The 11,706-nt window shown below is 32.9% G+C and overlaps 1 protein-coding gene across 1 annotated transcript; it reads right to left on the reverse strand.

The window, feature by feature from the left end:
• Nucleotides 1-10,288: 10,288 nt before the first annotated feature.
• Nucleotides 10,289-11,483, reverse strand: CBG20502 (the record flags this gene model as incomplete). Its single annotated transcript, XM_045236620.1, has 2 exons — nt 10,289-10,414; nt 11,397-11,483. 2 exons carry the CDS (start codon nt 11,481-11,483, stop codon nt 10,289-10,291), a joined length of 213 nt encoding a protein of 70 aa, XP_045097065.1.
• Between the last annotated feature and the right edge of the window lie 223 nt (nt 11,484-11,706).

Consider the following 11,706-nt stretch of genomic DNA (forward strand, 5'->3'; position numbering starts at 1 on the left):
TTGGGTTTATAAAGTCATGAAACAGGAAAACGTTGCGAGAACATAGTAAACAGAAATACAGAAAAAATGGAGAAGAATGTTATAGTTTGTTTGTTTGTATACTTTTTGTTATATAGTAAAAGTTACATTCAATAAATTGAACCACATTGAGGTAGAAAAACATTTCGAAATTGGATACAGGAATTTTTTGACCCAAAATTCAGTTTAACTGAACGAAATCTACTGTTAACACTACAATAGAATGACTCCAGTAATATTTAACTTCGAGCCAATTTAACTCGGTATCTGTCAAAGATTTAAAAATGTTGTCAATTGATAAACTGTTTACTAGAATATCACAAAAGTGTTATCAATTAATACATTTTTCATAATATTATCTTGCAGAGGAGCCAAAAAATATCAGCTCAAACTTGACAGTGCGGGGGTCCTTCTATTAGAGGTCTTACGGTGAACAAAATCTAGTTTTCGAGATGAAAAATGTCTAGAAATCATTCGGAAATAATATTGAATTTCTGCTAAAACTATTTTGCTAGATCCTTATAATGTGCTATTCCGTTCAATTTTCTTCTTTAAAAATTGAACATTTGAAATCCAAAAATCCCGAAATTCTAAAACTCGAAAATCTCAAAACTTTGAAATTCAAAAATTTTGGAATTCCGAAATTCCGAAATTTGAAAATTATTCTGATAATTTTGGATGACTACTAGGTGCTACAATTTCATAACTTAAATTAAATTTCTAGAAATTTTTCCAATGGGACAAAACAGATTATATTTCGTAATAGAGAAAAATCATGTGGGTTTGTTAAGGTGGTAAAGGATAATTTTGAGAATTCGAGTTCCCAAAAATTCTTGTGTTGTTGAAAATGAACACTAAAAATTGAAAAAGCTCTCTAGGGATATTTAAAAGATTTTTTGGAATTTTGTTGATTTTTCGGTCATTTCGTGACTGTAAAAAAACACAAAAAAAGAAAAACACTAAAACTGATTCCATGTTTCCTTTCTTTTGGATGCTTTTTTTCCCAAAAATCACACCGATAAAAAAAAAGAAAGAAACAAAGAAAAACTTCAACACCTATCGAAAAACGAAACAAAAAGACAGAACTGGTTGTACTAAAATAGAAAAAATCGAAGATGAAAATGCATTATTCAAATGAGTGGAATCGTTAAAATGGACACATAAAATCGGTTGAAAAAAACCATGTGATAGGAGAAAAAAGAAGATTTAAAAAAATGACATTTTGCTAATCCAATTAAAATTCCCTTCCGATTTTTAATGGGTTTGGGTTTTCTTTGTGATAAGAGAGAAACTGTTTGCAAGGGAATTCAGAAGTTAGAATTTGAAAGTTCAAAAAACAGAAGGCTGAACATTTTCAGAATTTCAGAGTTTTCAGAATTTTAGAATTTTCCGGATTTCAAAATTTCAAAATTTCAGGATTTCGAGATTTCAGAATGTCAATATTATATTTGAATTTCAGGACTTACAAAATTTAAATAGCCCAAATTTTTCAAATCTATGAATTCCAAAGTTTCAGAAATTCTAAAAATCGGAGAATGGAATTTCGAAAGTTCGTAAAATCGGAAATTTGGCAATTTCTAAAATTCAGGAAATTCAGAAAATCAGAAAATCGGAAAATGAAAATTCGAAGATTTGGAAAATCTGACATTAAAAAATTTTGAAATTTAGAAATTCAGTAATTCAAATGTATGAGTACAGAAATCAAAAATCAAAAAACGAAAAAATTGAATTTCGGCCAAATATGTTCAGAATTTCAAAATTTGAAAAACCGTTGAATTTGAAATGTTTATCGTAAAATTTAACAGTTTTTTGGAGTTCGAGATATAAGTTTGAAAGAAAATTATATAGAATTCAAAATATTTGTATTCCGAAATCTTGACCAAGAAAAACTTTCAATAAAACAAGAAAAGTCCTATAAGAATTTTCGAAAAGTTCAGTTCAATTCAAAAAAAGAGACTAGAGCCTACATTTCAATAGAATCAACTCTCTCGTTTTTTTTTTCCAATTTTCCAATTTTCTACGGGCAGTCTCTAAAAAAGTGTTGCTTCTCTACAAACTGAAAACATTTCAAACGAGGACGTAACCACTTTTCTTTTTTTTCGACAAAAAATTGAATAAGAAAGTACTGAAAAAAACGAAATGGAGGGAGAAGAAGAGGAGATGGGAAAATGAATAAAATATCGGAGAGTAAGACTGGAAATTTGAGAAAAAGACCTAGAAAAATGGAAGAGATGAATGGAACATGTACTATTTTGAGGTGCAAATGTTCGAAAAAAACGAATTCTTATACAAAATAATGTAATTCTAGAGAAATTAGATCTCTTCAATATTCTGATTTTCACAATCTAGAAACATGAAGTTTCAACGTTTGAGAATTGACGAAATTTCCAAGTCAATTATCCGAACTGATAAGAACGGGTATATTTTCAGACATAAAGCACGAAAATTGGCAAAAATATAATTTTACGTTTGATTCCAAGCTACTGAAACTTTCAAAGCGATTCCTCGAGTCTGGGTATTGTCATGCTTGTCCAAAGATGAGTAATGTTTCGTGAACACCGTTGTGATTTCTATAAGATGGCACAATTTTGACAAGCGATAACTCAGCTCAAAGATGTCACCCAATAAGAAAAAGCTCTTGATTTATATACAAAAAACTAAAATCAAAGAGACCGAAAATAAGTTTTGTACTTTCATAAACTACGTTGGTGAGGTAATAAGTGGTATACATATGATCCGTTCAAGAGATAACCGATTAGGAAATCGTTCGGAAAAAGAAAAGAAAAAGAAAAAGAATATGTGAATGCATAATTACACCTGACTTGTTTCTGATTGAAAGGGACACATTTGATAGGTAATCCTTTAATTGGAAAGACGAAAATCAGAAGAAATAAACGAAAAAAAAAACTTTAATTTCGTAAATTTGAAGTTTGACAATTGAAATTTCAAAAAAATGTCTTCCTAAAGTACTAAAATACAGAAAAGACTTCAAGAGAAGCCCACCCAAATCGTCAACTTTGAGCTCATTATCACTATTCCTGTGAGCGATATTAAGATTTGTTGAATTGATAAAATATTGGTGATGTTATGATAAGCATTTCATCAGTTGACAACTTTTTTATATTTTGCATGGGAGTTGAGATATCTGAGCTCAAAATTTACGGTTTGGGTGAGCTTCTATCAGAGGAAACACGGTAGATCCATCAGAAGAAAAGGAATGTTGATAGAAAATTTAGAACCTTTAAGTAATTTCGAATTGTCCATTTCAAATTATTTTCCAGGCACTTCTTCTAATTCAGAGAACAGGTGGAATTTTTATACAAGTTATTTAGCTGAATAATTGATCACCGCTCATAATATGTTCGGTTGAGAGAGAACTTTCGAAATCATTTGGAAAACGGAAAAATTAGATTTTCTAGTGAAAACTAACACATCGTTATTTTTGTCTCCCAAACAAAAATCAAGAATGTTAGTATGAATATATTAATGTGTATGCACACACAAACATTCGTCTTCTTCTCGACAATTTTTCTCCTCTGATAACTTTACACTCACTTTTCAAAGTCTGATGGATGGAGATGGACAGAGAAATGAAAAGAAGAAGAAAAGGGGAATATCCGATTTCAGTAAATCAAATGTGATAATTTATCATCTGGGGAAAAACCAGGGAGGATATAGTTTATTAGTGAGAAAAAAAAACAAAACTTTGAAAGTTACCGCTCTAGTAGAAGTCCACCCTATCTGTACACTTCGAGCTCAATTATCTCGGTTCCTATAAGAGATATCAAAAATCTGTGAACTGATAAAAATATTGGTGATATTTTGGCAAACATTTTATCAGGTGAAAACTTTTTATATCTTTGACAGGAGTCGAGATGAATTGGTTCAAAGTTAGGTGGTGCTTCTTTCAGAACCAATACGGTAGGTTCTGTTTTTGCTTTCCAAAATGGAACTATAGAATTTTAAGAATCATACGACTTCTAAGCTACTGTGATTAAAACATCTTTTACAGTAAGAAACACAATGAAATTCGTAATCAGAGAAAAAGAAATTTATATAGGCAATTATATGACGGAACGGCTAGACAAGATATCTGGTTTTGCAAAGAGAGGAATTTGTTTTTATAAAATGGTCTAGAAGCTTCTGCAGAATTGAAAAAAGTTGAAGATCAGATAGAAGAATATTTCAAAGAAAACATATTTTTGAGAAATTTCAATGGAACATTTGGCGGCAAACTTGAAAGGAAGGGAGGAGGGCGATTATGATAAAGCACTATTTTGAGAAATAATTACAACTTTTTTCCAGGGAAAATGGTCTAGTTTGGAAAGTGTAAGAGGACTGGGGAAAAATTGAATTTTCATAAAATTGGAATTGAAACAAAAAGATTTTCAGAATGTCTAAGGTGGACCTGAAAAATCTTATAGACATTTGAATTTAATACTTTTCGAACATTTTGAAAAAAAAACAATTTTTGTCTATGACGAAAAAAAGTCTGGACAAAAAAATTAAATAGAAAAAATGAATTTCGAAAACTTGAAAAATAATAATTTGAAGCGAAAAAAGACGAAAAATGTTTACATAGGCTGCAGAAAGAAATGATGAAGATCATGAAAATACACATAACACATCCCCATTAAATTAGCATTAGTTGGAATCTGTGAAAAATGCTTACTTCCGATGCAAAAGAAGTTTTCTGAGAATATTTTTCAAAAGAAACTATAAATATTTTTTTGAAAGCCAGATTTTTCGGTATTTTTGGATTTTCAAAATAATAAAAAAACTACTAAAAACAATGAAAATAGCTAAAATGAACTGGAATTTTTGATATCTCGAAAAGACTGATGAACCCCTGGGTGGCCCAAAAATGAATTTTCAGGGTACATTCACATTCTCAAATCCTGAAAAAAGCTTATAGCCCAGCTAAAAACACCCTTAAATATCTTAAAAGTCTGAAAATGAAAAAAATGAAAACATTTCAATGCCACAACCCGAAGTCGAACCATGAACTCCTAGGTGGCTCAGCACTGAGGTTTCGGAGTATTTTTAGACCTCCAAGCCCAAAAAAGGTCTAAACAGCAAAAAAAATAGCCTAAAAATCTACTTTTAGATATTTTTGGACCTCTAAACCAGAAAACAGCATTACAAACAGAAAAAAGGATATTGCATGATTTTCTTTCAAAAATTATCTGGTTTCTGATATACAAAAAAAATCGGTAAAGCATATTTTCCGGAGACCCCAAAAATGTAGGCTCTAGGTGCAAATTTATAATGTCTCGGATCTAAACAATCCTTGTCTCCGGAATAAACGATTCAAAGTGCGAAATGCGGGAATGTGTTGTAGTATGTAGTAGTAGTCGTGGTGGTCATGTTCAGAAAAGGAGGAAAAGATAAGTTAGCCACTGGGTGACCCCTCGAGACGAGACAAGACTGAGAGAATGGAAAAAGAACGGATGAGGAGATGGAGAGACTCAGACGGATTTCACTTTGCGGTCAACACTCGAAATACATATGCCCTCTTCTTTTCTATCTTCTTTCTCCTCATGCCGACGTCTTTTTCGTTCGTTTCCCCGTTCATTTTCAAGAGTTTCTTGATTAATTCGATGAACACGAAGCAGCATGCTCCTTCAATCTAATTGACTGATGGATGTCTCGGCAGCTGTCAATTGGATTTCGAAAGTTTTAGATTTCGGATCACCGCTACAAATCTAGCAAATTTTATTTCAATTCGTCTATCAGCTTTTTTCACAAGTTTTAATTGAAACTATCATGGCTCCGATAAATATCAATAAATATCAGAGAGCGTTGCCCCCAAACCGTCAACTTTGAGCTAAATTATCTCGGTACCTATAAGAGATATCGAAAAATGTTCATCTGATAAAATATTTTCAACATTATGCTGAAATCTTCGTTAGTTGACTAGTTTTTGATATCTTTTACGGGAACCGAGAACAATTGACTCAAAATGGGCGGGCAAGGTGCAATTCTATTAAGGATTTTACAGTATAAGACGTGTGATAAACTTTTTAATTGGCTTTCAGTCGGCTACGTTTAGACATTTTGGATTGGAGACAAATGAGACAAAATACAGGAGTTCTGAAAAACCAATTTGACTGAAATTTGACGAAAAAGTCTAAAATTTTAAGAGCCTAAAATATTTTGAAAAATTAAACTCGTCTATTTGTAAAGCGACTTTTAAAATGTTGAAATAGTTTGGAAATCAATCAGGTTTTATGGTATTCGAGAATACAATTTTTTAAAATTTCAGAACATTTTAAGTCTTAGACATAGAGGTTTCAAAACGTTTCTAAAAGAACGACGAGAATTCTTATTTTTATAGTTTTCCTCTTGATTTTCAATCATCTCTATACAGTGATTTTCTTGCTTTGAACTATTATAAAAATTTAAAAATATGCAAAAAGCTCAAAATCGAAAAGAGCAACTGCTAATTGTACATATAGGAAGCTATTGTTATTTGCTTCTCCCTTCCCTCTCTTTTTTCTTTTTGTAAACAAAAGTACGGACAGACACACATATGCAACAAATTTCATCAAAAATTGGGCCTTCTTCTCCAGATTTTCAAAAAAAGAGAGTTCGTTTTCCATGTCATAAAAGGAGTAGGGTAGCTCAATTGAATCGGGTTGAAAGAAGAGTGAAAATGGGAGGATAGGAATGGAAAAAAATAGGAAAACAAGGAGAATAAGAGAATTAGGAGAAAAAGGAAAGAGTGCTCATGAATCGAAATGTACTTGACAAATGGGGACTACAACTCATAAATAGAAGAGGTTCTGAATGAATTTATAAATATAGGAAGAAGAAGGGGAATTAGGTCATAAAAAGGTTATGATGGTTGTATGTATGTCTTTCTGGGATTTATGACAGAAGGAAATGTGTCGTAAAAACTGTACTAGTGAAGATTGCTCAATGATTTTCCCATAATAAAAGTAGTGAGATAATCGCTCACAGGAGACTGCGAAAATTGTTCAGAATTATTAGCATAATATCGAAAAAAAAGGTTTTTTAAGGTTTTTTTTTGACAAGGTTATAGACATTAATTTAGCAAGTTTAATTTGAAAACAATTACACAGGCGAGCTCCGGTGCAGCAAATATAGGAACAACAGTTTTTCAGAAATCATCATCTTCCTCGAATAAATCAAAAACTCTGGATTTCACAGTTTCTTTCATATCGTTTCTTTTTTTTCTAAAATGTGAATGGGGAAATTCTAGACTCCTGAAATCTAGAAAACTAAAAAATTGAATGAAATAATAGAAAACCTTGGAATCTCAAAAATTCTAATTCGAACTATAGTAAAATCTGTAATATTTAGGAGGACACCCTTTACTTACACTTTGAGCTCAAATATATCAATTTCTACCAGGCATCAAAAATCTGATAAAATACTGATAAAATGTTTGTCATAATATCACCAGCATTTCATCAGTTGACACATTTCTGATATATTTTATAGATATTGCGATAATCGAGCTCAAAATACACTTACAAGGTGACCTCCTATTGGAGTGTTGACGGTATTTAAGTTTCACAAAATGCGAATTCCATACTTTTCGAGAAACTCCAAAAGTTCCTCAATCCTTCCCAAGAAGGAGGATGTTTTTCTTTTTTCGTTTTTAAATTGCGACTTGTCACTCAAGATTAAACTTGTCACCTGAATAGAAGAATGACTAAAAATAGGAATGGTGTCGCACTTTTAGACCTTTTCCCATTCTTCAGGGAAATACAAATTCTCGTTCTTTTGATGTGACATCACGGAATGAGGAAAGAAGTTTCGGATATTCGGATATCAGGATACACAGATAGGTAGAAAAAAGCAAAACTACTACGGTCAAAAACTTTCCTCTCTTTTAACATGTATAAATTCTTGAAGAAGTTTGATGAAGCTTCAGGAAAAGTTGAAGCGCTTCACAATTTCAGGAAAACGCGCCCATGGCACCCCAGCAGATTTTTGAGCGTAGAATAAACAGCTCGTGAAACAAACGATATTGATGACATAGAAGAAGAATTTAGAACACATGAGGTTTGAGGAAGAAAAAACTCGAGCCACCTGTTTGTGATCATTTTCTTCTTCTTCTTTTTTCTTGTTCAACATTTTGATTCGCTTCTTTTTCTTATTCTTTTTTGTGCTCATGTCAATTAATCTGTTAAACAATCAATCAATCTCATTGTTTCTTTTAACTAAAAGAACGGGCGATTAAGACAAAGGGAAGGTAGGAGGATACTTGACAAGTTGCTCACTAACAAAAAAAATGGGAAGAGCCGGATCGGCTCTCTAGGAGACATAAAACAATGGAAAAAGAAAAGAAAGAGTTCTTTTCTCTTTTTTATTCGTTTACTCTTTCTCTTTTACAAGCTCATATTTCTTTGAGAAGTACTGTAGGAGAGGAGAAGAGCAGCGGGATAAGGTGGTCAGGGATCGGAAAAAATTCCAAAATTTCTTAAGTTTTCAGAAGACCCTGGAACTTTTCAAAACCATTTTCAGAAAAATTTACATAGATAGCCTCCATTTTTTATGTAGCAGTTTTTTTCCACATTTTGATAACAATTTTATATTTTGGGCTCAAAAAAAAAAACTTTTAGGTGAGTATTTGAATCCTATCCAACCTTTTTAATGACCGAAATTGGTATTTTTGAAACTGAAATGCAAACTTCCAGTATCAAAAACTATCACAATTGAAGTTTTAGGTTCCAAAAAAGGAATTTGAAATCAAAACTAATTTTGGAGATTCAAAAAAAATGGTTAAACATATCAGATTTTCAGTACATTACGTTTTAGCAATATTAAATTCAATCAGAAATAAGAAGGAATTTCATGATCTTTCGATTGGTGCAAAAATCAAGTTGCTAGCTTAAAAACCAAGAAAGAACCACTTTCGAAAGTACCGTACACATTCAGACTCCCTTGACATTTACATTTGAGCTGATTCATCTCGGCTACTGTAGGAAATATAACTGTAGGAGATATAGATATCAAAAAGTTGTTGGCTGATTAAAAGTTTATCATAATGTCATCAAATTTTTATCAATTTAAAAATTGTTGATCTCTTCTAGGTACTGAGATAATTGGGTTCAAAGTGAAGAGGTGAAAACCTATGACAGAAAGGGAGATATGGTTCATCAGATGAAATGAATTAACTACTTTGGGCTGGTTACTGTAACAACCATCAATAATTTGAATAATTAAGTTCAGAGACTAGAGGCAGACCATAATCACCACGTCATGCTGTTGTCAGCCAACAAATAAAAGATTTCCCACCCAAATGTTTGTGTCTAGTCGCCCTACACTTGACAAATGAGTTGTGCTTGTTCCTCATCAAAACTGATTTGCATTGCAAACTGATCGCTTTTCCCGTCGCTCTTTCTTCTTGTCTCTTTTCAAAGTAATCGGTGCGAGTCAAGTGTATTTGAGTGCGGATTTCTCAAAACGTAGTCGCGGTCTCTTTTGTTGACACTTCCCTCCGGAACCATACATCTTTTCTAGTGAAACACCCCAAAACACAGATTTTAGCAAGAATTATCCGACTATCGTTTTCAATTGATGGTGAAGTACAGTACCTATTTCAGTGAAAAACAGTCAACTTTGGGGTCCACAAACGTAGTTCAGAGTTTTTCGATTTTTCTGAAAATCTCAGCATATATTGAACAAGAATAGACTCAGCAAATTTTTGTCACATGTGCCGCTGAAACGCGGTAATCGTGCCCGGGGGGTCGGGGCACGCATGCGCTTTGCGTGCCGTTTCCGTGCCGTGCTCATGTGTGCCGTTTTTTCTTCGGAATCGGGTGTTTTAATCGATTTACCTTTTATCAAACAGTTTATTACATTATAAACTCAATAAAAAGGATAACAACAAAAATTAGAACATTTAAAAGATTAGAAAATTTAAATTTGTAGGGAAGATTCCGAAGAGTGTGGTGATGAGGTTGATGAATTTTGATGAAGCTAAGTTTCTTCCTCCTCTTCTCCAGCTTCATTGATCTCGGGCTTGGCTTTGTGTCTCTGACCTGAAAAATAGGAACTAACACTATTAGTTTCAAATATTTTTGAACTTTGTTATTTTCAAACAACAATGTTCCGTTTTCACATATTGCCCCCAACTTACATATTTCACTTGAAATATTCCTCGTTGCTGGTCGGAAACTAATTTTTCAATCTTCGTTATCTCTCCACGCGTGGACCGTACGGTCGGACGTCTTCCCTTCTCGTCTCCATTTCTGACAAGATGTTCGATATCGTTGTCACTTGAACATGTCTCAACTCACCGATTTCCCTTCGGTGCCTTTCCAACTCTTTCCGACTTTCCAACATCTGCTACAGCAACTGACTGAAAACTAAACAGAGATACATTTCGTGATTTTCCAACGGAAAAGACGAGAAAACAAATCTAAAAAACCATAAAACGATGAAAATATGAATTTATGAGAATAAAACGCATTTTCGAAACTCAATGAATAGACACGAGATGCGCAGATGGTTCAAGAAGGGGCACGGCACCGGCACGGTAGCGGCACGCCATACGCGCGCTAGGGGCACGGTTGAGGTATTCCAAGGGCACTTTACACGCGGCACTGTGCCGTTTTGAAGCAAATCCTGTGCCCCTCTGTGCCCCAGCGTGCCGAAAATTTGCTGTGCGAGATTTAACTTTGTAGTTGACCTTTTTTTTGTAAAAATCCGGACATTTTTTTGGTTGCAAAGGCATATCTCATCAAGCCAATTACAAAAAGGAAGCCTTATATTTGTGGAGTACTCTGAACTTTTCAGAGCAAATATGGTGTATTTTTGTCTCGTTCTGCATATTGAATATGATTTAGTACATAAGAATCTGAATTTAATGGCGAAATGCAAAAATAAAGTTATTTTTGTTTCGATTAATTCCAAATTTTCAAAAAAAACTCCAACAATTTTCAAAACATTTTTTACCAGAAAAATTTTAAAAAAGGGAGCAGAAAAACTAAAACCTATAATAGAAGGGTCCCTTAACTCTTAAATTGAGCTCAAGTTGACTATGTAGGGCTCTTCTAATACACGGTTTACGGTATGTAGTGAGAAAATTTGCGGACTTGAAAATTCGAATTTGAAAAAAAAACCTGACCATACATAACAAAACTTTTTTTTAAAAGATTTTGAAAATCAAGTCCATCTAACACAATAAGCGAATTTCGGAGCGAGTATCAAGATCAAAATAAACATTATTGTATCAATTTCTTCTTCTCTCAAGTGTTCGATTTTTATGTACATCTGTTTTCTTGCTCTTTTTTGTTTTCATATTTACACAACATTGTCTTGATTTTAAATGGATGATGACCAATTTGGTTTATACAAAAAATGTTTGTATATCGAAACAACATCGGAACAATCGGACTCACCTGAGATTCCGAAAAATAATCGGAACTTGATTTTTTTTGCAGAATAATCTGAAATTTCAGAATTTCCCTGGAAATTCGATTCGGCATAAGTGCAATTTCAGAATTGTGTTCTGCTCAATCATTCGGTTTCTTCAAATCTCTATTTAGATTTTTTTTTGTCCCTAATGACAGCTCGCTTGTTGTTCCGATTCTCCTTTCCAAAGTTTAAAAAGGCAGCTTCATAAAACAAAGTGTGCAAAAAATAATGATAAAATATAGAATACATAGAATCGAGTAGGAAAAAAGGTACATATAAATATAAGGCGAACTA

Source organism: Caenorhabditis briggsae (genome assembly GCF_000004555.2).
Source record: "Caenorhabditis briggsae complete genome, chrI, whole genome shotgun sequence".
NCBI classification, from domain to species: domain Eukaryota; kingdom Metazoa; phylum Nematoda; class Chromadorea; order Rhabditida; family Rhabditidae; genus Caenorhabditis; species Caenorhabditis briggsae.